We start from the raw sequence: 25,509 nt of genomic DNA on the forward strand, positions 1-25,509 counted from the left end.
AATGGACATTTTTAGGGGGTTAATGCATATATGGGTCACACACAGTTGAAGTAGATGGTATCAAATAATGTAGTGTTACCTTAAAGTACATTCCTGATATTTGATTAAAAAAAAAAAAAAATGTAAATAAAATTAGTTGTAGTTTAAAATTGTCAAGCGGTGCATCGCTCCTCTGCTCAAGGAATGCATTTTATACATGTCGAGCTATCTTGCTAACACATCTGTTTTGGAGGAAGGTTCAGAGCCTTTACAACAACATCACAAGGAAGCTGTGTGGTAAAGTCACAGCAGCGCAAATTGCATGCATTACATTGCCACCGGAATTTGCATGGATTCAGTTGGTGACTCCAAAAATGCATAAATGTGTTTCTATGTGTCGCCTTCATGCAAAGTTTGTTTTACGCTGCTTGACCTGAAGCTCACAGGCTAGAGCACCTTTCCGGTCAGTGAACTTAATTTAGCCCACAGACACTATAAAGGTAACTGGGGAAAATATAAAATCAAATCTACAATTACAGACAGTGAGTTTGGTGTCACGTGGATGGGAGCGATGTGACTCTGTCTCTTTGAATTTGGAGATTTTTGGCTGAGACTCACACAGAGTGACTTACAAGCCCAAATGTGATGAGTTGAAAGTATGGATGACTTTCAGGGTCTGCTTGGGATTAAAACAGTTTTAACTTTGGTAATATCTCTTAGTTGGAGAAGGCATGACTGTCTAAACAAAGCTCTGAGTCAAACATCACATCCAGATTGGTAGCAGAGTCCTCAATGTAGGAGAACCGGTTTCCATGATTGTTTTCCAAGCTACAGGTCAGGTTTGTGGAAATGAACAAAAGGACCTCAGATTTGGAATCACTGAACCAAAGTTTTGTGACATCAAATATCTAACGTCATCGAGACCAGTCTTAGCGGCATCCAATGTCGCAACTTTGGGCACGTGATTGAAAACCTTTTTTTTTTTTTTTTTTTTTTTTTTTTTCTTTTTTCTCCCACAGCCCTGTTTGTTCTTTTCCATGTTATCAAAAACAGCTTTAATTTTACAGTTTTAGTTTACATACACACACAAAAATATTAACTAAAGCTTAAACTAACTTAATTAAAGCTTTAATTACAAACATGAAGGACTCTAGCTTTTCATGCTAGGAGTTACTGAGGTTAGCTGCCTTCAGCCTGCAGCAAAGTTTACAAGAAATCTGATGAATTTAAAGATACCACAGTAAACAGTGGCATCTCACTGTTTATCCTGTGCCTGTATGGGATTTCTGCAAGTAGTCAGTCATCCTGATGGTGTGCATGTATTTGGACTAGTTTTAATTTATTCTAAATAAAAGAAAGGCTGGAGATCAGGCGGGTTGATTAAGGCTGTGAGGGTTTTCATTGTAATTATGATTGTAATTACAATTGTAATTGTTTTCAGGCTTTTAGTCGAGATAAAAGAGGCTAGTTGGGCTGGTCGTATTATACGCACGTGCCCCTAAATATGCTTCACAGTCCAAATTTTTCTATTGTTGGTAAAAGTGAATTGATCATGCTGTTGACTGTGAAGGTTCTCAGTCATCCAGGTCATCGTAGTCAAAGGAGCTTGCAAAGAAAAGCGTCTGGACTTCTTTAAGTTGCTTGAAGACGTTTCACCTCTCATCCGAGAAGCTTCTTCAGTTCTAAGGTCAAATGGTGGAGAGTCCCAGATATAAACCTAGTGGGAGTATCCCCCACAGAGAGGGACAAAAGGACCCCCTGATGATCCTCTAATCGCCTGAGCCAAGGTGTGAAACTGGGTGTGGGTCCCAATCAGCCAGAGTTTCGGGTGAGTTCATTGTGAAACCTGGCCCCACCTTATCATGCGAATTCCTGAGATCAGATGGCCCAGGATGTGAGTGGGCGTTAAGGCGTCTGGGAAGGGATCTCAAATCATGCTGTTGAGCACTACTACAAACACTAGGGTTGCTCCACCCAGCCTTTGGGGCAAATAGGCTAGAATATAAACAGACTATAAACAGGCCGGGGCGGCTTTTTTTTACTCGTCCTCGCCCTTCAAAAGATTTTTGTATTTGCATATAGTTGTGTGTCATCAGCATAACAGTGGAAATTAACAGTATATTTACACATTATCTGACCCTACAGAAGCAAATGGAAAGAGAATAAAAATGGGACCAAAAAACACATTAAGTTCAGTTTTATTTCTTTATCGACACGTGAGTACATCCATTTAAGTGTATACTATCCATCAGTCTTCTTAACAAATTTATTCTGTTTAGGGTCATGAGTGGGGCCTATTGTAGCTGTGGACAGGTCACCAGTTTATCACAGCACTAATGCAAAGATGTTCATGCCTGGAGCCAGCCAATGCAGGCACAGAGAGAACATGTAGACTCTATACAGGAGAGCCCCAGCAGGTCAACGGATTAAAACCCCAAATATTTTCGCTGTGAATTGATGGCGCCAGCTGCTGCACCATTGTGCTGACCCATTTATTTTTATTACAAACATCCAAAAAACATCCATAGAACCATTGTTTTACTGAAATGTTATCATTTGCCACCATATTTTCTCAAACTTATTTATGTTTTACACAAATGACAATGTCGGCATTGCTTTTCCCACAGTTTCTCCAGCACTAAGAATATAAACCCAGTACAGCTATACTGGAGTTTTCACTTGTCTGTTAAGGTTGGGTGGAGTTTTCCAGGAAATTACATCAGATTGCCAAGCTGCATGTGCTACTAAGAGCACATGAAATACTTTTACTTTTCACCACAGGAAAAGGCCAAGTGTTGATAATACTTGTAATGATGCCCCTATTTTATTTACCTGTTCCAGTAAGGCTACAGTACAAACCACCCAGAACATTACTCCCACACTCAATGCTGTTACACTGTCATTATTTTTAATTATTTTTGGTATCTACACAAAGCATGATTAAGCATTCAGTAATATTATTGCACTTCCAAGCTTCTTAAACCTAAACCTAATTCTAACTTTAAACCTAAAAACTTTAAAACATAGGTGGAGTAGTTCCCTGTTAAATATGTGAATTAATTAAGTCACTAATTTTAATATGAAATTTAAAACCAAAGTTAAGTGCTTTTCAATGGAGGCAAATGGACTATGTAGTCTTCAAAAATGTGCAGAACCAGCAGTGACAAAACTGAAAACACAAAATACAAAAAAACAAACCCATAATCAGTGTTGGGAAGGTTACTTTTAAAATGTATTCCATTACAGAATACATGCCCCAAAATGTATTCTGTAACGTATTCCGTTACGTTACTCAATGACAGTAACGTATTCTGAATACTTTGGATTACTTAATATATTATCATGCTTTTTACAACAACGTGAATGTACTATTGCTGTGTGATTTATTACTATTACTGAAGGTCCGCGACTCCGAACTGTAGTAAAGGGACCTCAGACTAATACGGCGGGGTCCGTGTCAGCTCGTAGCCGAAAAATAGCTTTACTTTGTTGTGTGGGTCAACTTTTCTTGCGAGACACAGAGAGAGGCGTTGAAAGACTGCTCCAACGGAACTTATTGTTTTCGGAGGAAAACATGAACACTGTGTACAGTCGAGTCTTAATAGCTTACTTACAACTGGGCTCGTCAGGCACTCTTCTTGGCTGCAGTGGTTATTATTATATTTACATGCTTCCAGCTCCCGTTTTTCCTCGATGACAACTTGTACCTTTCCACTCCCCTTTTTCTCCCTCCTCGCGCTCACAGACACTGCCCATGATGCTACATTCTTTAGAGCTATGCTTGTAGCATTCTGCCTATTAGCTTAGCACAACAACAACAACAACAACGAAAAGGTGCTCTCTCACCCAGGAAACACACAGTCGCAGAGAGAGAGAGAGCGTCGCCCTGTAACCATGGCAACCGTAACGCTGCTGCCTGGAACAACAGCACGTAGCTGTCAAACAAAACCCAAACAGTCCTGACCCACGCCAAAATGAAACAGGAAAGTACCGCAGTGTAATCCATTTATTTCAACAAAGTAACTGTATTCTGAATACCACCTTTTTAAATGGTAACTGTAACGGAATACAGTTACTCATATTTTGTATTTTAAATACGTAACGGCGGTACATGTATTCCGTTACTCCCCAACACTGCCCATAATTACAAAATAAGAGAATCACGTAGACATAATAAAACTAATAAAAGACAAATAAAATCTGCTTTTAAAAATGTCGAAAAAAGAGAAAATAAAAGTAAAAGGTACAATAGTCAAATAATATTTTAAGTAAGAATAAGTAAATAATATTTGAATATTTTATTAAAAATAGTTAAAATTAAAAAGTAGAAAAAACAGGTAAGAGATAAACATAGCATGCAGTACTTGAAGTGTTGCTTCATTTGTTTCTTAAAGCTTGCTTTATTGTGTGTTACAACAGTGTGTGTGCTTTTGTGTTACACAAAAGGAAGCAATTGACAAAAACTTGTGTTTTTGTGTTATTTCTAACATTTTGAAAAACAAAAATGTGCTTTAAGCAAAACACTGGTAAGAACAAAATATTATATCCAAGTACTCGTGTTTTTCTTTTGGCTTGGGCTAAAACGTATTCCACTAAACAGCAAAAACCCTAATGCTGTCTGGCCTGGTCAGATATGCATGTGTTTGACAGCTGAATGTGAGTTGACTATATAAACAATTAGGAATTTTCCTGACCTTAATGTTTCCGAGAAAAACCAACAGTGGTGTTGTCATTGCTCTCCTCTGTGATCTTTCTGTTATCTGGCTTCATTTACCCTAACATCATCAGTCAGGCTGAGAGGTCACATGGAGCGTGTTGACACAAAAGATAACAAACACAAATAAGTCTGTTTAGCAGCAGAGTGGCTGATTTTGCAAGGATAAAACCGTGATATTAGAAAAATATGAAGGTTACACACATAATACAAACTGAGAGCAGCTGAGTGCGTGTCCACTTGTTTAGTAATTTGTTTAAGCACTTTTGTAAGTAAGACCAGAATAGACCTACTTTGTTAATAAAGATTGGCCTATTTGAAGTCAAAAAGGAAAGTTGGCAATAAAACAAAAGATGACTGTGTAAATAAAGCAACAATATAACATTACACATAATGTGGTATTAAGACTTGGTAAGAGAATCTTACAGATTATAATAGTTGTTGCTTTAGTTCATCCTTTCAGCTGCAGCCAGAGTAAAGAATAAAACATACAAACCAGTGCTCTGGTTTAGGAGCGAGCATTAAGGCTTTTAGAACAATGAAAAGTTTTTCAAATTGTTTGCAGCCAACAAGTGGGGGGGGGGGAGAAATAAAGATGGTTCTAAGAATATTTATTGTATGTATGGATTTATTATTGATGTTCATTAGAGAAAGACAAAAGACTTTAGATGATGATTTTAAAAAAAAAAAACAACTTTTGGTCCTCCTACTGTCTACACACGGAGGTCTGAGTGATATTCTAGGAATGCTGAAGCTGTTCTCTGTAGAACTGGTTGGTCCGTAGGCAGTGATTTCATACCTTTTTTATCTCAAATTTCAAACATGCACTCATCTGGAGCAGGTTTATTCTGCAGCATAAGTTACCATGGTGATGTACCTTGGTACCGAGTGAACCACCTTCATAACACAAACTCAGAGTTTTAGCATGCATTAGATGTCATCAGATGTGTTTTATTGATTTACTGATTTTTGTCATTTTGGCCTGCAGCTTAACTCTTTTTTTCCATGTTTCTGTTTTTTTTTGTGTGTAGCGGAAGGAGACGCGGAGGATTTCTGGATCTGTTCTTTGAAGGCTTTCTTCACTTCTAGTTGTTGCCGCTGTAGATCTACCTGCAACACCTCTTGGGATGATGCACACAGGGGTCGGGGTTTTGGGAGAGGGGAGGAGGGATTATGGGGGGCAGTTATTCCACTTGTTTGCCAAACTAATGGCTTCATAACTCCAATCTGTTACATAAAAGCAGGTCTAAACTCTACATGTTTAAAAAAAAAAAAGTTGTTCCTGACACTAACTTGACTAATGATTAAGCCGCTCTGGGTTTACCTAGTACTTAACATGTCCACTCTCCATTTACTGACTGAACAGTGTCTGTTTCCAGTCAGTGAAATTCAGCCCATGTTTAACGGCCAGTGCAAGTGTAACTTCCTCTTGTATTCTGCGTAACACGTGGAAGTACAATCAATCATTAATTTAAAGCAGGTGCTGCTCAGCAATAGGAACATGTTGTTATCCATGCCAAGTGTGTCATTACAAAGCACAGACATTAACACTACAGACACAGGACTAACTCTATATGTGGCCAAAAGAAACTGCTCATGTATTTGTGATTATGTAAAAGGTGTTTCTAATAATCTGATTTACGACACTTTTAACCTCTCGCTTTAGGGCATGTGATTGTTCATTAACATTTTGTCCCGCTGTTTTCTGTATGTATGTAAGAGCCCATTAGACGTGCTTTTACCTGCCTGTATCTGTACCTGTCTTTAATTTAAAAACACATTATGGCCTTACACAATTTGGATAGTGGCAGAAATTGAATGTATATCACATTAGAAACATATTTCTGATAATGTTTGTATTTAATGAATCTACTGCAATGACTTGTTGCAATAGTTGTTTTCCACACTGGAATCATTTTACTATCAACCAAAACCTTCACTGCTGTTAGTCTGTATCTTTATAAACGTTGCTTTTGTGGGAAGCCTTCAAAAGAAACTAAATTAAAAAATTTTTTTTTTTTTTTGAACACTGAAAATCTGTATGCTATGCTTTTTTTTGTTTTTTTTTTTAAGGAAATGTTAATCCTTTGCACAGATAGCATAAGAAAATGATTATTATGAAGTGTCACTTTTTTGACTTATTTTACGACTCGCACATTAGCAGGTCAGAAGGTTCAGTCTCAGGTGTTTTATAGTCAAAGTGAAAAGACTGAAGGATATGCAAACATCAACATTTTCCAGATCATATATTGTGTAAAGTGCATCTGAGGAACAGAGAACTGCATCAAGTGTGATGCTCAAAAGTTTGATGTCATTTTGAAACGTGGTTTCACTTTTTTAATCTGATATTAAAGCCATCTGAACAGCTGAATATGAAATCATTTATGATTTTTAAATGAATATTTAGGGTAGGCATGCACTGACTCAGTTCCAGTGACCATCTGTCTTGTATGCAAGTGGCATGTTTCTACATTAACACAAACTTTTGTGCACTAGTAAGTGTCTGCCCACATGTCATAAATCTCCAGGATCTCACCAGCATCAGTATGTCATGTGTCACCTCTATAAATCAAGAAAAATATACTGATAACGGCAGTGTCTTCATAAAAAACAAAAACAAAAAAAAAAACAATAAAATAAATGTTGATAATGTGCTGCATTTGTTCTATTCATGCATTTGAAAACAAAATACAGCACCAAGCTCAAAGTCACGGGACAGATGACGAACACTGTGACTTACAGCAGTGTGACACTGCAAAGACGTCTCAAATTATCGCTGCTGCTCTTGTTCGAGGTACTGCTTTTAATTTGACATTAAACGGGAAAAAACCCCATCTGGATTTCTTTATTGGCATTCAGTCGATACGTTACAGATGCATTGCTGAACGAAATTATGAACACAGAAAAACAAAAAGGGGACCATGTAAAAATGCTCTAGTGCAGCTGTCAAAAAACATTATATTTATATAAGAAACCTGAAAAAGCTAAGTCGTGCTTAGGTTATTGTACTACATCCATTTATGATGTACATTATGAATTTACCAGTCTGATGGCAGTTGGGTAAATTCACATTATACTGCGATACCTTTTGCCTGAAGGCAGGAGGGAAAACGGCCAGTGACCGGGTGAGTGATGACCGTCACGATCCTTTTTGCCCATGAAGGGCAGCGTTCCTTTGCCAGATCCCCAGATGGTGGCAGTGAGACCCCGATAATCTTGTCAGTGCCGTTCTTTCTGAGACACTGCTACTCTCATGTTGCAGACGAATGCAACACTCTCTGCGGTGACTCTGTAGAAAGTGGTGAAGCCCGATGGGTTGGGATGAGTCTTTTTTAGCCTCTGTAGGAAGTGCAGGTGCTGGTGAGCTTTGACACTGGAGGAGGTTGTCGGTCACATGCACCCCCAGGAATCTTGTGCTGTTCAATCTCCACAGCAACAATTTGAGAAGTAGTAGTGGAATTTCTTTTATAATAAGTAGTTTGATTGAATAATAGTCTAAAGCTGCAGTCTCCTCATTCATCATTGTCAGTGATAATTAACAAAAGTGCCATCACCTGTGAACACAGGCTGGACTCACCTGAGGAGGTTTTGCTGCTCAGGTGAGAGCCTTTGTAAAGTTATATATAGCCGCGTTTCCTAGATGTTGTGCACATCAATTAGAATTGTAAAAACATCTACCTTTTGCTATTATACGTATACTGCAGCCAGATGGCTTCCAGGTTTGTGCAAAGAAAAGACGACAGACAGGAGTACTCAGGTAATGACATCCTTTCACTTGAAAGAACATTATCTAAGCTACCAGACCACAGATTTTTTTTTTAAAAAAGAAGACATATTTGTATTCATATTTCACCTTATCTCCACCTACTTGCTTTTTTGTGTTTCTCCTGCAGACTCTCATCTGTTTAGGGATCCCAGTCTCAACCCTCTAAATGCGCACCCCCAAAGCGCCTCCTGGTGGGCTGATAGGGAGGAACAAGGAGACTCACTGAGGGTGTGTTACAATAAATTTAAGAGCACAGATTTGTGTTTCAGATTAAGGAGACAAGGTGAACTCTTTCCCTCTAGGAGCAGCTAAAAGAGATGGATGAGCATGTGGCCAGGCTTCAGGACATGCTGAGATGTGAGCGGGTCAAAGTAAGATGAAAGCATGTGTGAGGGTTTTCTAAATGAATGCCTTCATATTCATTTCCAATTCCTAAACTATATCTTTCCACTTGTCAGTGCGGCCATCTGCAGCTCCAATGTAACCAGCAGGAAGCGGAGCTGCGACGGCGAGAACTGCAGACCAACAGACTGAAGGAGCGACTGTCACAGATGACTGACAGACATGGAGAGAAAGGACCAGGTGAGATTAACCCCAGCAGTTTGCTTACCTCTTAAATATTTCTCACATCCTGTAGCTTTCAACCAGTTATATTTTTCTATCCAGCCATAGAGGTGCTAAACTTTCCACCTGGAAGCCGGGGCAAAAAAGAACAGCCAATTAAATCATTCAGATCTACTGCGAAGTACGTTAGCTGGTTATTTTCATGCATTTTCTGACCTTGGACTCTCATCAAATTGCTCTTCCTAATCTTGACTTGCTCTCTCCAACTTGTAGACGAGAAGAGGCAGCATTGCGTCTGATGCTGGAGCGAAGAGAAGCAGAGCTCAGGGAGGCGATGAAGCTGCGTCACAGCCTCACCACTTTACTTCATGCACTCAGAGTCGACATGGAGCAGGTGGGCAAAGGCTTAACTAACACCAGAGATGCTGAATAAGTTATGTTGAATGAACTGATCCAAAAACAGTCAAATGAAAACTCAATCCCACCACAAGATCCTTTTAGAGTTTCAATCCCTGCTGCTGCAAACATTTGGAATGATACACTAATGAACCTTATAGTGACTGATCATATATTCATAAATCTGCTGCCTTAAACCACAAATTACATTTGCTGATGAAGACCATGTAAAGTTTAAAGTTCTGGAATAGCTACTAAAATAATGTCAAGATAATAAATACACTTTCAAAGCTTTTGAATATTTTTAACATTAGAGTCTTCTTCCCAATCTCAATAAATCGATCTAAACTTTGATGTAAGACCCTGTCAGAGTCGATGGATATGGCCCAGGATGGAGATAAAAGGTTGGATCAAGCTGAGGAAGCACTTGGAGAACATGTGACAGGCGGGGTTGTTCAGAGTTGGAGGAAAGTGCAGAGGCTACTACCGGGCATCATGTTTGAAGGTAAACCTCTTTCAAACACACTTTAAAACAATCTGTGAAATATTGTTGGGTCAAAGAAGACTGTATCGAGTGTTGACTGGAAAACTTTTAAGAATTACAGTGTTCATGCAGGTCAGACTACTGCTGGTACCGACCAAGAAAAGCTTCTGGCTCAGCTGGAAGCTGAACTGAAAGAGAGTCAACATCTTGTCAGATTGCAGCAGCAAATGCTGCAGGTATTGCCCTCTAATATGAGTTAACATTCTTTGTCTTGTAAACTTTTGCTAGTCTCAGACTTTTTTCCCCTCATTTCTTTGTGAAGGATACCCTTGCTTCACCCATCCCCTCCGAACTTACTGATAGCTACTTTTTGGAAGAGTGGGAACGTCTTCAGGTGCGCTGGGCAGAGTTCCATCATATGAGGAGGACTTTTGAAAGGGAACGTCAGTCGTTCACTGATGCCGCCATTCGACTGAGCCGTGAGGTTTGAAGAAAATAAGGCAGACTCATTTATAAAGGGTTATATAAATGTCATTTGCTGTCAGTTCTGATAGTTCCCTAATAAGGTTTGTCAAAAAAAATAAAAAAAATAGTTTATCAGGACACATCACACTGGAGGATTGTACATTTTCGAGTGGTTCTCTTATGCAACTTGTTTTTCTGCTTTGTTTTAATGTCTTGTCTGCAGCGCTGTGATTTTGAGCAACAGAGAGCCTCTCTTCTCAAGCAGCAATATCTGTGTGACTCACCTCTGTTTAACAAAGGAGCGCCAAACAACAACAGAAGAGAGAGCACTGCTCTCAGTGAGTGAAGTCGTTTTAATAGGTTTAAATAATTTACGTCAAATGCTTTGAAGTCACACACATGTTTGACTCCAGGTCTGTCAGGTTTGGGACCCACAAACATATCTGGCTGTCTTCCCCTTACTCCATCAACCTCTGAGTCAGGGACCGCTGCCGTTGCTGGATTACATCAGGGAAGAGGCAGAGTCCAAACTCCCAGCACTCCTGAGCTCTACTCTTCCCTCAATCTACCATACAACTGCAGGTGGATTGATATGACTCTTCAGTTCTCTCCTGCACTCCTTTCATGCAATAATTATTTAACAAAGTATTTTTTGGGTGGTGGGGGGTTGTGACATGAAAACAGATACAACTTCTGTATTTACTGCAAACTCTTTTCCTCCTGACTTTATGAAAGTGCTGCTTATTTTAAATTTTGTTTCTGTATTGTGTAGATCCAGAGATGTTGATCAGCACTTGGAAACATGGGACGCTGGAGCAGACAGGATTGGGCACACGCCCCATGCTCCACATTTAGATTGGTCATTTTAATGCAATTTTATTCAACAGAAACTCAATTTCCCCTTTTTAGAATTGACAATAAATATTGAATTTTATTTATCTCCACTGTTTTTTGTTTCTCTTCTTTTTTTTTTTTCATGTGGATGCAGTGCTGTTTGCTGTGATCTAAAGTTGTCAGTAGACTTGCACTATATTTTAGAGAGAACCTCAAGAATTTAGTGAACTGTAATTCCCTGCTGTGAACAACACTTTGCAACAGCAGAGTGGAAGATCTCCCTTTTAACAGGATGACGACCCAGGATCTGGACCAGGTCAGGCAGCCATCTGCTATGACTTGTTAAACCCTTGTGTTGTCCTCAGGTCAAAAACGACCCGTAGGTGAATGGCAAACAAGTATATGGGAATCCCGAGGACAACACAAGGGTAAAAGGAGCATAGAGACTTTGCACGACAAAAGGGGACCAAATTCAAACAGGAGAGAGTACATAAGTTAGCATGCAATAGTGGCATATTAACAATGGGAGTGAAAAGGAGTGGTGGAAAGTTCATCATGGGAGGTCTCACAGCAGTCTGAGACTATAGCTGCATAACTAAAGGGTGATACCATGAGGTTCTTTAAGATGCCATTGGCCTTTATCACTGGTTTAACTTATTTGAATCAAGTGAAGCTCAGCAAATTCATAACTTTTTTTTGGGGGGGGGGTATAATCCAAAATTTCTGAATAGTAGTTCAACTGGACTAAGATGGGCACGAAGGTGTCTACATATATAGAATGATTTATGTATTTCTGGCGCTTCGACTTTTCAGTCATTATCGAAATAAAATAGAATTTATTTATTTTAATGTTTATTCCAATAATGAAAAAGTTTGTATACTGACATATATAATTTGACATTGAAGCATGTTGAATATGTTTACGTACAGAAAATGAAATCTATGTACCCATTAACCCTCGACAAGGGCTGCGCAAACATTTGGAGGAAATTCATTTTAATTGGCCGCACGCGTTGGGCACGTGCTCACGTGACTGGCTGCTGCGCTGTTGGTGAGGTCACACCTTGTGCTCAATTACTACTCGTAAATTCTGTGCGCAACGCGAGCTGTTTTGTCTGCTGGTGTTTGTTTCAAGTAAAAAAACTGGGTCATCTTCCCGAAGGGGCCGAAAACATCGCCGGACTGGAGCTAGAATGAACGGAATGGTTTGGGGATTCCTTCATCACCTGCCACGCGTCATGGAGTCCGACAGCAAAAGTTTCCAGCCCTGGCGAGACTACATGGGACTGTGTGATACAATTCGAGATATCCTGGGTCGCAGCACCGTCTCCGAGTCCTCCCAGCCTGTGTCCAAAGCTCATCACACGGAGTGTGACGACATGAGTCAAGCTATGGTATCTGTGCGCAATAACGCACAAGGTGGCCTCGGAGCAGAGAGCGCGCCGGATCCCTGCTCCCGCGAATGTGCACTAATGCGTTCCCCTGCTCGCACGGATCCAGTGGATGGTGTGGCGTATGCACCAAACGCAATTGATGTGAAAGTGATGCAAAACCCGCCGGGCTCCCGGGGGCCAAAAAATCGAAAGAAGACGAGTCGTTTCAAAACACCTGAGGCAGTCTTACCCACTCCTGAGCGCATGTTCTGCAGCTTTTGTAAACACAACGGAGAGTCTGAGCTGGTCTACGGATCCCATTGGCTGAAGAACCAAGAAGGAGATGTTTTGTGTCCCTATCTGCGCCAGTACGTGTGTCCTCTGTGTGGAGCCACGGGGGCCAAGGCTCACACCAAGCGCTTCTGCCCCAAAGTGGACAGCGCATACAGCTCCGTGTACGCCAAGTCCAGACGCTGAACCAGCAGGTGGCAAGGGACAATAAGACACTACACAGAAGGCAGGACCCTCGTTTCGTTTAGTGTGACTTTATTTTTTCTATTTGTGTATTTATTTTAGCTCTAGTGTGGTTTTGCTTTTGTGTGCTTTTCATTTGCATGCTTTGGTTCGTTTGCTGTGTAGCTGATTAGAGTTTCTTTGCAGCTGGTCCTGCCAGCCTAAAATACCTCAGCTGTTTGGTGTTTGGATTTGAGAGGCACTTTCAAGAACGACTGCCAGATTTTATGTTTGGGAGGAGACATGTTTCAAAAAATTACTGTATGTTTCTTTTACATACTTTTAAAACGTGGCCAGCTGATATCGTTTCATATTTCCTGTCCATGCATTGAAGGATTATAACACTGTCAAACATTATAAGAGATGCAGTCATCATTAATAACTCTACTAAAACAGGTAAAGCATTATGTGACCATGTCAGCATTTTAAATTTTTTAAAAATGAGTGACTTGTTCTTGTTTCTGTGTGCAAGTAGGCCTCTGTTCTTGAGGATAGATTATTTTATTTTGAAAACTGTAATTGTGGCTTTTCTAAAAATGTTAACGCCGTTGTAACTCTTCTGCCTTTGTGGAAAAAGTCTGAAAATTTCTCTGTGGATATTCTTGTGTGCTAAAAAGTTATAAATAACTAAATTGGTTAAGTTTATTTGCATTCTATGTTGTCATTTTTCAATTTTGAATTTTTATTTTTTATTTTTTTATTATTTTTGACATTTTAAATGAGCCATGTTCAAATTAATGTGACTAAATCACCAATGACAAGACGCATGTAATAAACATCCATCTTTATTTGGGAAGAAGTGGAATGAGTCATTAAACTAAAAAAGCAAAACAAAACTGAGCTGCAGTTAACTCCAGAACAGTAAACACTTTAAAACATGTTCTTTACCAGTGAACCACTGGGGCAGCAGTAAAATAAGGACTGAAGAAACCTGAAACAACTCTCTTAACGAGTTGAGCTCCTTGAACTTTTACTGCTACGGCGCAGACTCTCCAGCTCTCGATGAGCAGCCATGACTCTCCGACTAGAAGAAAGATGGAGGACATTATTTTTCATTCATGACAATTTAACTCTGTATCCGTCAACCTGCCGGGTGGGCTACAAGCGTCATGGACACCTAAGCTTGTGAACTCAAGAATGAGGCGATGTAGAACTTTAAGATAAATCCCAGAGAAGCATCTAGTAAAAAATCTCAGACAAGTTCAAATCCAAATGACTTTGACCTTAAGGTCAGAGGTCAACTTCTCTGCAAATCACCAACGATCTTCAAATTTGTACCATAGGTGCATCTACTGGGAAGCTGAGAGAAGCCACTATTATATTTAATTTTGTCAGCGATTCTGTTTTACCATCCTCAACCCGCTGTGCATGTCGACGATGCACAACAGGGTTTACTGTTTTTCTGATCTTGGCTCTGTGTAATGTCAGTGAGAGTAGATGGCCCTACTTTGGTCATCTCAGGCACACAACTGTGGCTTTTTTTTGTGTGGGGCACCCAATCAGAAGAAAACTGCCTTGCTTGGAAGAGAAAGGGAGATAAAACATTCATTTTTTTTGGACATGTGCAACCTACAAAGTTGCTCTAGTGAAATTTTGGAGTTAGAAATTAGAGCAAGAACTGCCTTTTAAGTGACTGGTTTAAAGAATGGGAGAGGTGTGTAATAACAGATAAATGTCATGGACTTTAAAGGTGCTGCAGGATTATTCAAGCAAATTTGCCACTTAAATGTCGGTCTCTCTCACATCTACATACTTTCGCTTGCTCATCTTTGACCAGACGAGATCTACAGCTGGCAGAGTTGACCACACATGCTTTACCCCCAACCAATCACAGCAGGGAGGCGAGTATAAAAACAATTAAACTGACTAATGGTAGTGAAAGTCAAAAGGTTACCTATAGGAAGAGACGCTAAGACGCTGGTAGCTGAAAGAAGAATGGCATGTACTAACTTTAGAGAGGAGAGTTCTCTGATAAGTCCGCAGATTAGGTCTGTACCATCTTCATCACAGTCTGAGGAATCAGGGTCTTCCTCTTTCTGCATCGCCTCATCCTCACTACAGAAACACAAACATCGGAATAATTTAAAAATAGAGGTGTTAAAGCTTGTCTGTTAATTTCATAAGATGACCAAAGTACATTTTTAACTTTTAAGACAGCATTGTCTCTTAAAAATGTCTTTTTTTTATATTTGAGACTATTTTTTTAAAACAGTTTCTTGAATATTGAGTAAAATTAGCACAGTAGAGTTGAAAGATACACATACAGAGACTTGTACATCTGAAGCATCCGACTGCTCGTGTGTGCAGTCTTTTGTGTATCAGCGGATATACTGGTATTTCCTCGCTTATTTCTTACATCAGAACGATGGTGTTCAGCTGGGAGTCCGACACATAATCTAAGCACCCAGATCCAAACGAGTCAGCAGTGAGTGAGAGTGTCTGCGAGCGATCAGCGTGAACAGCTGACGGACCAGCAGCAGGTTCATCAGGATCACACTGTATTTATAAACACAAAGAAACAAAAACAATAAATGCTCTTTCCACATGATATTAATTAAGTAGCTATTTTATGTTGGGCTTATTTTCAGTTAATTAATTTCATAGTTTAGTTTTTTAAATATTAAAATAATTAATTTGTCAAATTAACATCACAAGTAAAGAGAACATAAGGAAAACTGACTGTAAATCAACACAGATAAATATACTAGAAACACACAAGATTGAAACATTTGTTCTTGATATTTTTAACATAAATGACTTATAATTTTACAGACAGTTTAATCAATAACTGATTAAGAGTTTCAGCACTAATGCCCAGTGCGTTTACTGGTGGTGCATAAGTGTGAAAGACTGTGATGACATTATAAACTACATTAATGAATCATTAAGGGGAACAAAAGGGCAAAATAAGAAGAAAGATTTAGTCCTTTAGTCCTTAAAATAGAAGAAGAATAAAGTTGAAATGTGGAGATTAAAATTGTTGTTTCAGGTCATAGACGTGCCACGGCTGCTACAACCTCTAAAAAATGGTTTGTGCTGATGAGTTAGTGAAATCATACTTGCAAAATTAAATAGCTGGCAATGGACAGTATATCGATATGGATGGCTACGCCCTCATGCAGTACAGAGGGGAAACAATGGCAGCTGATCAAGCTGTTTCCCTAGCTCATCTACACAGGGCATTTTGTAGAGCTTATACGAGCTGTGGAAGTTGTTTGACTTGAAACAACAACTGTAATCGCCACATTTTGACATTATTCTCAAAATAATACTCTGTTGCATAACAGTCTGTTCCTTCCCTCCGTTTTAGGTTTTAGCGCCACTACTTACACTGTCTTTCCTCTCTGAGACACTGGGTGTAGCTGCGCTCTCACAGATTTCCACAGAGCCACAGTTTAATCCTCCCATTTGGGTGTGTGAACAGGAGACATTTTTATCAGCTCCATCACCACTGAACACATTCCCGCTGATCTCTTCCTCCTTCTCATCTCTTGTTCCAGTAACACTGTCCACCTGCAGAAGGAGAGCCTGCAGGTGGACAGTCTTCTCATCTTGACTTGTGCAGAAAGACATGGCAGAGCTGCAGTTTGCTTCTGCTAAGCCAGCTTCCTCTTGATTTTTAGGTACTTCAGCCATAATTTCATTGGTACAAACTTTGAGTTCTTGGAGTTTTTGGCTGCCCAAATCCTCCCCTGCTTCTTTTTCTGCAATGTGATCTAAGTCACCGGCTTGCTCTGAATCAGTAACTATGCCATCTTCACGCTCACTACCTTTTCCCTCTGAGCAGCCGGAATCGAAACCAGCGGTGGAGCCATCTGAAGGACTGACAGCAGCACAGGCTTCACTTTCTGCTCTGTGTGTTCTCAAAGAAAGAAATGACAAATTAGTATCTCTTGTATTTTACATATACAAGTCAGTTTTAAAAAGTCATTTGAATTTTTATAAACCTCTTCTGAAACGGTTATTTAACATCTTGACTCGCAATGAAAACAGCACTTTGCAATCTTAATTTTTCTCTTTGTCCTGTGATTTTCAATTCTGGAAAATAAAACTGTCTAAACTGAACTCCATTTTGATAATTAAGGTATTTAAAACTAATCATTAACTGAAGTTCATGGTGTTTAAATTTTAAATGAGCAAAACTGTTACGTGAAACCTCTTTTAGGTAAAATATAACTAATGTAACAGTAGTTGTGTTAATGTTCCTTTCCAACACTGCTGGTTGCTAAAACAGTGTAAAACTCTGAAAAATGTAATAAATGTAATAAATGTAATATTACACTTACCTTTCATCTCCTTTACAGTGACTAGGCTGAAGCTTTATCTCTTCCTCTCTCGGCTCCCCGTTCTGCCCGTCTGCTGGGATGGATGGAGGTGAGGATGGTAACGGGAGTGAAGATGTGTTTTCTTCCACAGTCACAGGTTCAGCTGTGTTCTCGCAAATAGGTTTCTCCACTTTACCCTCTCTGTTTTGCCCGTTTTCACGCTTTTGTGTCATTAAAAAATGACTCCGCTCCTTCTCTGTCAGGCCACACATGCCCATCCTTCGCTTTTTCTTGGCTGGCAATCCTGCTACCGACCCCTTTGTGACATCACCCAAGCACACGTTGGTAGGTTCTTCTGGGCCAGTGTGTTGATTGCTCTCCACATCAGAGTTCTCCTTTCCATTCAAAGCAACCGGGCAGGACTGGACATGTTCTTTGGTGATAGGCAAGAAGACCTTGAGCTGATCTGTGCGTGTGTCATACAATGATCTGTTACATTCATCTAAATCCATTTCCTCCTCATTTGTTCCACTCTTGTTGGTGAAATTTTCAGAAAGTACTTGAAGGTCTTCCAGCTGAGAATCATTTTTGGGATTGTTAGCATCTTGCTCTTGAAGTTCCACATTTGTAAAGCAGCCTGCATCTTCTTCCTGTTTTGTGGCACAGGCTTGATCTGCTTCCTGCTGATTTGTAGTCTTAGCACATTCCTGAGCAAGAGACTGAGGACACTGTGGTGGTGTGGAAACTACTGCTGAGTTATACTCTTCAGCATCCTGAAGTTAAAGAAAAGACAAAGAGAATCAAGCAGCTTGTCTTAATGATATGTGAATGTAGGTTCTGTTTCAATCACCTAAAGTACCTGTTGATGTGGAGCCTGAACATCATCGGTTAGAGAAATGTCATCACTTGGACATTCCCTCTTTCTAGACCTGAGTGACCGAGCCTGGGGTGGAGCTAAGTCTTCTTAAAACAAAGCAATCCGTTCAATTAATCAAATACTGTGGAGAAGAATCACTACATATACTCACCATTAACATTTAGTTGGTGCTATGTCAAAGAGGAGAGTCAAACCCTTTTTAGTTCTTAAGTCACGTACAGCAAGTTTAATCTCAAGTAGGCCAGACAAGTAAAATTACTATATAATACCTTATATATATTTATGTATTATTAGTAGGATTATTCCAAAATGTTTTTCCTTTATTACTATTTATCTTGTGTTAGCCTTCTGTAACAGGAGTTACAAAATAGTTATCCAAAGAAATGGCTTGTTGTTTTGTGACTCTGCATTATTGTACCTAATCAGTAATAATCGATCCAGTCCTTTTACTCCACATAAAATATCATTATAGATGATGTTATATTTCCTGCTTCCCTCTTAGCCAGAATCTCTTGAAAAAAAAATTAATGTCAATGAGAGTTTTGTCTATAAATAATAATAAATAAAGTATATATATAAAATATAAATATAAAAGTCACTTTGCCAAAAACTGATTGCTACTTTGTGGCAGAAATGTTCTTTCTGGACAAAAATGACTTTTTTTTATCATTCATCAGAGATATGTTGAGATATGTTTGGTAGATTATAGGCCAACAAGTCATTTACAACAGTTTAAATACTGGTAATCACTCTCTGGCACAAGACAGGAGTCACAGGACACAGCACAACACAACACACTCCTTTAAATGGACTGAAATCAAATTCGTAACTTTTTTCAAAATCAACTTATTTTAAACCATAATTAATCTTATAATTATTTATATTCGGCGGCTAAATTAGCAAATATCTGTGTCAGTAGCATCTCCTGTTACCACTGCTCTTGATCTTCGTTTTGCCTTTCGCCATCTCCTCCTACGAGAAAGATAAAGACGTGAAAATATCAAAGATATATCAGCTGATAAGCCAGCTAACTTAAGGTTATGCAAAAGAGTCAGCTAACTGTTAAAGACATTTTTCTCGAAACAAATGTATTAGCTAGCTAACAAACGTAAACTTTGCTTACTCAATGAGAAAACGTACAGATAATCGGAGCACCGATTAAATGTGTCTGCTTACATTAAGTAATAAAAATATGGGGATTAAATAACTCCTGTGACAAAGTGACGACTTTTTTCAGCTGACTTTTTCTTCCCACGGGGACATACATCCACCCACCAGATGCACGGACCGTGTGCTTACGTTTTACGTCAGTGATGGACGTGTTTCGTCAACACTTGAAGCTGATTTCAAAAGCAACTCAGTTCTCAAAGACACGCAGATGTTTCCAGCCTGGTACAAAAACGTTTCGTGGCACTTTCCCCATTTCACAAAAGTTGCATTGAAGTATTTTTTTAATATAACTTATCCATCTGGATTCAAATAAGGCCTGAAGTAAAGGGCTTTTGTTAGCAGTGGTGTTCCCAGAATCTTAAAACACTGGACTTTCAATCTAACAGATAACAGCACAATAATAGCACCTTTTAAAATTTAATTTATACATTTTATAGTAAACTGAATACTAAATGTCAAACACTTTCTTCCTAAAGCTTAAAGTCTCACAATTATTTTTTTAAGCAACAGAAGTAAAACCTTAAGAAAAAAAGTAAAAATGTTTAGTTCAGTTTTTAAAGTCAGTTTAAAGTAGAAGCTCTGAGACAAAGACCAGTACTGGCCTTCTACTTCCATTGTGCCATAATGGTCCCTTTTACTGTTTTTTAACTCTCACGTCTGTCTTGTATTTTGGAAGCTCACCTCTTCTTCACCTTTCCTGCTCTTTTGTTTATCAATCTGCTGCACTCTTAATATCCTCTTTCTTCCCGTGAGGAGTTTGAATATTCTCTCTATGTTCTTTTGGATTTTTCTCCGGGTATTCCAAATTTTTTCCAATATCCAAAAATATGCACCTGACTGAAAATTCTAAATCACCCACCTGATTTGGCTACTAATTTCAAAATAAATCTGATCATCTGAACATTAAACCAATGCTTATATGTGATTTTCTCTAAAATATGAATTGGTTTGCAGGAAATCTAATTGACCAATAGATGGTGGCAAAAACATAGATGAACAAAACAGTTACTAGTTTGTGCTTGAAGATAACATTTAATAATATATACTACTAAGAACTACTCAGTAGATTTGACATAAAAGTTTAATATCTCTAGATGAAGGAGCAAAAAACTCTTTTGATGTTGGGCTCACAGGTGATGAAACTGTACAAGTAAAGTAGGGAGTAAACTTTTTTTCCCTTTTTTTTGGAAGTACTGCTTAATTTAATATTCATTTAATATTACTATATTGTCAGTGATGTACTTATGAGAGTAAAATAAGAGTAAAATAAGATCAGAACCTGCTTATCCTCCCGTAGTTTCTGCCCACAGCTCCACTGATGTGACCATACCATTTTGTGAGGGGCATGCCTCACCCCTGCTCTCACTCCTCAGCACCAAAAACTCAAAGATAGTAAAAATCTATCCAGGTGGCATCCCAGCATCCCACAGAGTAGTAGTTATTTTTCTTTTTTAAATCCATAACTCCACCTGAGTTTAATGCTATCATTAGAAAAAGTGAATCAGAACTACTGAGCATTCTTACAAAGTGCTTTTTATTGCTTCATAGACTTCATATATGCTTCTGAAATTTTCAGATTGTGGTCCTTGTGGAAATGCTGATGTAGCTTCGGGGACAACGTTGATAGGAATTCTTATTATGTCATAAATTTAATGGGTCACTGAAAGCCTCCCACACTGACAGATGCATGGTTTCTCTCTTGTGTGGGTATGCCGTGTCTTCAGATTTGTTGACTGGGTAAAACTCTTTTCACACTCATCACAAGAGTCGTGTTTTTCTTCACTCAGGCTATACAGATGAATATTAAAATTGCATAAATGACTGAAGCTTCCAACGCTGGTCACAGACGTGTGGTTTATCTTCAGCTGAGCTGAGCTGATCCAGCTGTCCTTGAGTAAAATCCACCCCACTCTCATCAGGATGTTTGTCGGGGATGTTGCATGTCTGGTTCTATTGAGCAAAAAGAGATGGACAGAGTAACAACAATCTGAGAACATATTTGATTTGAAATATTTCCTATTTTTTTTTCAGTTGTAACATTTCATTAACTTTAATAATACTTTCTAATTAAAAATAACAAGATGTCCTGATGCAAATAATAATTTGAAATATCATTTACGGCTTCATTTACGGTTTTAGCCAGAGCATCAACGTGGTTAACATCTAGCTCCTCCCACAAAGTGTTGAGCAAACATCATGCTAATTCCCCTCATGGATGCAAGAGAAACAATATTGAGTACATGTATACCAACACGCAGCTCAAACTGTCCGAAAGCTCTTCTCTGATTGGCTCATATGCTTCCCATTTTGGCTGTTGATAGGCACTTTGAGGTTAGAGGACCATTACAATAATATCAGTGGTTCTTTGATGCTATGTTTTCTCCCTATCTAATTTCTCAGGTTAAAGTGACTCATCTCTATCTGTGGTAGACAGTTTGCTGCTGGTGTTACTCTGCTCTTGTTCCACAAAACTCCTCCATCAGTGAATCAGCTCTGACGTACATAAAGATAACAAGTTAGATAAAGCTATCCAAATATAGCCATAAAAACTACAATGATAAGAATTAAGAGTTATTACCAAAATACATACATAAATAATCACATATTCACTTTTAAACATTAGCTTGAAAAAAGAAATACTTGTAAGCAGCAATAAGAAAGATAGTAGGATGCCACTGGGATGACTGTAGATGTAATTTATAATCTGATCTCTGAGTGAGCAGCACAAGGATGTATACAGGGATACATGATACACAGTAACTTGTTTTAATGTAACCTTCCCAGTATTGATGTTCTAATTTAGTAGCAGATTGTTTTTACATACACAACAGAAAGGTTTCTGCCTATGTCATGCAAAAGAACAAATAGCAGTATATTATTATTATTATTATCAAGTGTGCTATGTATTTACAAAGAAAGCAGACTAACGCTCATGCTAGTGCAGTGAATTGTTATAATGTCATCCTTCATAACCTTTTCTTAAATAACATAAATTTATGATAAATTCTGAAAGGACAATGAAGAAAACGTGGCAGGTAGGAAATAATTAACTTTTAAATATTTATTTTGTTCCATCAACATATAGTAATATATTTGGTTTAGACTCTTTCTGATTAGCATGCTGTTAAACAACACATGAACAACAATTCAACAGTTTTAAAATATGTTGAGTAAGCAAATAAGGCTTCCAGTTCAAATGAATCCTAGAATATTTGAGTTATAAATAAATATACAAAGATGTTAATGGATGTACCTCATCGAGGTATACACACTATTACATAATGATGCATTTCTTGATGCCTAATTACAAAAAACAACAACAACAAACACAAAAACACTTTTTCGCTCTGCAATCACACTCCCTAAGCACTTCCGGGATCGATTTGCCCTGCATGAATCACGTGAGACGTGACTCTCCATTCAACGGCTCTGGTCTAGCCGTAAAGTGCAATGCTCGTTGCTATTGGAGACGCAATATAGGAAGTAAATTCCACTGTCTGCGAATCTTGTTTTGGGAACTCGAAAAGAAGGCAGAAATATATCTGTCACGGTAGATCTGGTCTGCTGTTCCTCATTTGGATCCGATTTTAACCGTCGACCCGTGTGGCTGTAACGCTAACGTTTAACTCCGTTAATCTAAGCAGGTAAACAGCCCGTGTGAAGCTGTGGGTCTAGCTATTAGCTGACATAAATATAGAAGCTAACTGCATATTAGATCATAGAAGTTGTTTGATTTATTACGCCACATTGCCCTTGAGGCTGATAGTGAAGTGTACCGACTCAGGTGTACTAAGTAATCATTATTTATGTATATTTTACTCCAAGGAGTCAGAGTTGTACTTGTTTTAACTTTATTCTATATCTATTGGTTTCCCTTTTGGGGTAATTTACTGTCATCCTGTTTGTGCGTTCACTTTTAGGTATTAAAAGTCAATGAGTCGCAGTCGCAACCCACCTCCTCGGGGTCAAGGGGCGGCCCGAGCCAAACAGGTAATTACCCTCCCTGTCTGATAACTGTAAACTTTACGTGTGGCAAGCAGGCAGGACTCTGAAGCCGTTTCTCCTATCTGTCTGTCTGTGTCACAGATGGGGCTGCTCCTTGACCTGTCTCCGGATGGCGGCATGGATGATGAGGGAAATGATGATGAGCTGGAGGCAGAGTTGCTCAATCTGGTGGGAGGAAGGAAGGAAGGAAGAGCACAAGGGAAGAAAGGTGATGGGAGAGGTGAGGATGACACACTTCTGGCACATTAAGCCTTCTTTCTTTCTCATTCATGTGCTAATGTTTAAACTGACCTTTTCCTTATATCACAAAGAGCAGTTGACATTATGTTCATATGTTTGCCTCTTCTGTTCAGCTCCTGTTCCCATGGCTGAAATTGAGCGAATGGCAGCTCTGTGTATGAAAGATATAGATGATGACGACATGGGGGACGATGATTTGGATGATGAAGATCTGTTGGTAATGGACACAAACAGACACAAACGTAAGCGTTTCAGGGACTAAACAGTTAACTGACATTTTCCTTTCTGCACATAGGCAGAACTGAATGATGTTTTGGAGGATGATGAGGAGCATACTCCTGCTCCAACTCCACCTGCCGCTACACCAACAGCTCCTAAAACTAGTGTCGCCTCACACCCCTCACCTCCTGCTGCTCCCAGTGGTGCAACTGGGTTGGAGTCACGGCTCCTCGAGCGTATTGAAATGTATCAGACTGCCATTTCCAACGCCAAGGCTGCAGGCGAGACTAGCAAAGTTCGAAGATATGAACGCGGGCTGAAGGTAAAGCAAATAGGCAGAAACGCATCTTATAGGATGTGAAGTCTTGTGTACATACTTTTGTCTTTATTTAGAGTCTTCAAGTTTTCATTTACTGCTCAGATCAAGCTTTATGTTTATGGGTTTTTTTCTTCCACCTTAGACTCTACAGTCCATGCTAACATCTGCCAAGAAAGGAAAACCAGTCAATGAAGAAGAGATGCCTCCACCTGTTGCTCTCGGCGGAAAGTCGGATTCCCCAGCCCAGCCTGAAGTGGTTAAAGAACGAGAGGTGCCCAAGCCTGTGCTGGTCCCTCCCCCTCCCACCAATCAGAAACCTCTGAGGGAAGCTGACCCGACACCTCTGAACACTAAGCCAACGCGTTTGATCCCTCCCCAAAAGCAAGCTGCTGCCATGACTCCGGAAACACCTGCCATCTCTCCCCTCACACCCAGCCAGCCTAATGCTCATCACTCAGGTAAACACATTATGTGAATTATACTGTTTATTAGAAGAGTATAAAAGTAAATACACGGTCATAGTGCAAGTTAATCAGATTAGCATCGTACTCAAAAGAATTGAATAATATTTGGTCATTTAAATAACTGCACTAAACAACATTGCATAAAAGATTAATTTGCGTTGTTTTTCTTTCCTTCTGCAGATCTTTACTTCTGTTTCAGTTTGAGAGAAGCTTTCTTTCCTTTATTAAGATTAAAATACATGTGGGATTTTTTTCACTTCTGATCAGACAGTACATTTTCTCTAGCTTCTGTTATCGACGACACCTTTTTAATAAATGCCTCACAATGTGATCTCACAGCAAAACGGTTCTTGGTTCAGATCCCCTGGTCAGTGGCTTTTCTGCGCGCAGTTTGCATGAATGCTTTTGTCTCCTTGCTAACACCGTCAGACATACAGTACATGCTTAGTTAATGAGTGACTCTAAACTGGCTGTAGGTGTGGATGACAGTGTGTTGTCTATCTCTTCGAGTTAGCCCTGTGAGTGCACCACTCTACCTCTCAGTCCTGTAGCAGCTGGGATAGGTTTTAGCTCTTCCATGACCCTTATTTTGATAAGCGGTTAAAGAGATCGATGGACGCTTAACTGACAACATACATTATAATTTATGCTGCTCTGACAAGTAGCGTGTCTGCTAACTAAATGTTACTGTAATGCTCGCCCTCACATGACTATGTCTTCTTCACGCAGAGGCGAAACAGGCAGTGTTGACCAGACAGAGGGATTATAAGATGGCTGCCATACACGCCAAACAGAGCGGCAACATTGACCAGGCCAAACAGCACTACCTCACTGCCAAGGTAACACAGCTGATGTCAGCCAG

At 39.3% G+C, this 25,509-nt stretch overlaps 4 protein-coding genes across 15 annotated transcripts in view; 3 read left to right on the forward strand and 1 right to left on the reverse strand.

Moving 5' to 3' along the window:
• The first annotated feature begins 5,724 nt into the window (after window positions 1-5,724).
• On the forward strand, window positions 5,725-11,308 carry LOC309709207 (afadin- and alpha-actinin-binding protein). Of its 2 annotated transcripts, none has more exons than XM_082537757.1 (12): window positions 5,725-8,450; window positions 8,587-8,687; window positions 8,762-8,830; window positions 8,918-9,041; window positions 9,126-9,204; window positions 9,297-9,417; window positions 9,780-9,924; window positions 10,036-10,139; window positions 10,226-10,387; window positions 10,592-10,706; window positions 10,782-10,950; window positions 11,141-11,308. In XM_082537757.1, exons 1-12 carry the CDS (start codon window positions 8,402-8,404, stop codon window positions 11,235-11,237), a joined length of 1,335 nt encoding a protein of 444 aa, XP_082393883.1. In that variant the 5' UTR covers window positions 5,725-8,401; the 3' UTR covers window positions 11,238-11,308. The 2 variants fall into 2 exon arrangements, with proteins under 2 accessions (XP_082393883.1, XP_082393884.1); XM_082537758.1 differs by having other exon boundaries at window positions 10,791-10,950.
• An 876-nt stretch (window positions 11,309-12,184) lies between these two features.
• nanos3 (nanos homolog 3) lies at window positions 12,185-13,733 on the forward strand. The gene has a single exon (XM_082537759.1). The coding sequence runs from the start codon at window positions 12,396-12,398 to the stop codon at window positions 13,050-13,052; it is 657 nt and encodes a 218-aa protein (XP_082393885.1). The 5' UTR covers window positions 12,185-12,395; the 3' UTR covers window positions 13,053-13,733.
• Window positions 13,734-13,919: 186 nt separating this feature from the next.
• On the reverse strand, window positions 13,920-19,722 carry LOC309709206 (uncharacterized protein). Of its 9 annotated transcripts, none has more exons than XM_082537755.1 (8): window positions 19,530-19,722; window positions 19,163-19,202; window positions 18,213-18,313; window positions 17,375-18,126; window positions 16,419-16,950; window positions 15,445-15,584; window positions 15,039-15,143; window positions 13,920-14,112 (listed from the first exon to the last, which is right to left on the reverse strand). In XM_082537755.1, exons 2-8 carry the CDS (start codon window positions 19,194-19,196, stop codon window positions 14,034-14,036), a joined length of 1,743 nt encoding a protein of 580 aa, XP_082393881.1. In that variant the 5' UTR covers window positions 19,197-19,202; window positions 19,530-19,722; the 3' UTR covers window positions 13,920-14,033. The 9 variants fall into 9 exon arrangements, with proteins under 9 accessions (XP_082393881.1, XP_082393882.1, XP_082393880.1 ...); XM_082537756.1 differs by lacking the exon at window positions 19,530-19,722 and adding an exon at window positions 19,407-19,523 and having other exon boundaries at window positions 16,419-16,941; window positions 18,213-18,316; XM_082537754.1 differs by lacking the exon at window positions 19,530-19,722 and adding an exon at window positions 19,371-19,523.
• Window positions 19,723-22,811: 3,089 nt separating this feature from the next.
• Window positions 22,812-25,509, forward strand: part of cc2d1a (coiled-coil and C2 domain containing 1A) — a 16,715-nt gene continuing 14,017 nt past the window's right edge. The window contains exons 1-7 of one of the 3 annotated variants that reach the window (XM_082537023.1): window positions 22,812-23,044; window positions 23,321-23,390; window positions 23,487-23,613; window positions 23,759-23,862; window positions 23,941-24,186; window positions 24,326-24,641; window positions 25,377-25,486. In XM_082537023.1, the coding sequence (XP_082393149.1) occupies window positions 23,334-23,390; window positions 23,487-23,613; window positions 23,759-23,862; window positions 23,941-24,186; window positions 24,326-24,641; window positions 25,377-25,486 (960 nt within the window). In that variant the 5' untranslated portion in view covers window positions 22,812-23,044; window positions 23,321-23,333. Of the gene's footprint in view, window positions 23,045-23,320; window positions 23,391-23,486; window positions 23,626-23,758; window positions 23,863-23,940; window positions 24,187-24,325; window positions 24,642-25,376; window positions 25,487-25,509 lie in introns of all 3 variants that reach the window. The other 2 variants (XM_082537022.1, XM_082537024.1) reach the window with 2 other exon arrangements.

The sequence above is a fragment of the Aulonocara stuartgranti genome (genome assembly GCF_965226115.1).
Source record: "Aulonocara stuartgranti genome assembly, chromosome: 6".
NCBI lineage: Eukaryota > Metazoa > Chordata > Actinopteri > Cichliformes > Cichlidae > Aulonocara > Aulonocara stuartgranti.

What these genes read in the sequence shown, in the direction of transcription:
- LOC309709207 (XM_082537757.1), top strand. Translation starts at nt 8,402, where the DNA reads ATGGCTTCCAGGTTTGTGCAAAGAAAAGACGACAGACAGGAGTACTCA. An exon ending in TCAGAGTCGACATGGAGCAG is followed by an intron (nt 9,418 to 9,779) that starts GTGGGCAAAGGC and finishes CTTTGATGTAAG; the next exon opens with ACCCTGTCAGAGTCGATGGA. An exon ending in CCATTCGACTGAGCCGTGAG is followed by an intron (nt 10,388 to 10,591) that starts GTTTGAAGAAAA and finishes TCTTGTCTGCAG; the next exon opens with CGCTGTGATTTTGAGCAACA.
- nanos3 (XM_082537759.1), top strand. Translation starts at nt 12,396, where the DNA reads ATGAACGGAATGGTTTGGGGATTCCTTCATCACCTGCCACGCGTCATG.
- LOC309709206 (XM_082537751.1), bottom strand. Translation starts at nt 19,196, where the DNA reads ATGGCGAAAGGCAAAACGAAGATCAAGAGCAGTG. An exon ending in CACTGTAAAGGAGATGAAAG is followed by an intron (nt 16,951 to 17,374) that starts GTAAGTGTAATA and finishes TCTTTCTTTGAG; the next exon opens with AACACACAGAGCAGAAAGTG. An exon ending in AGAGAACTCTCCTCTCTAAA is followed by an intron (nt 14,113 to 15,038) that starts GTTAGTACATGC and finishes TCTTTCTTCTAG; the next exon opens with TCGGAGAGTCATGGCTGCTC.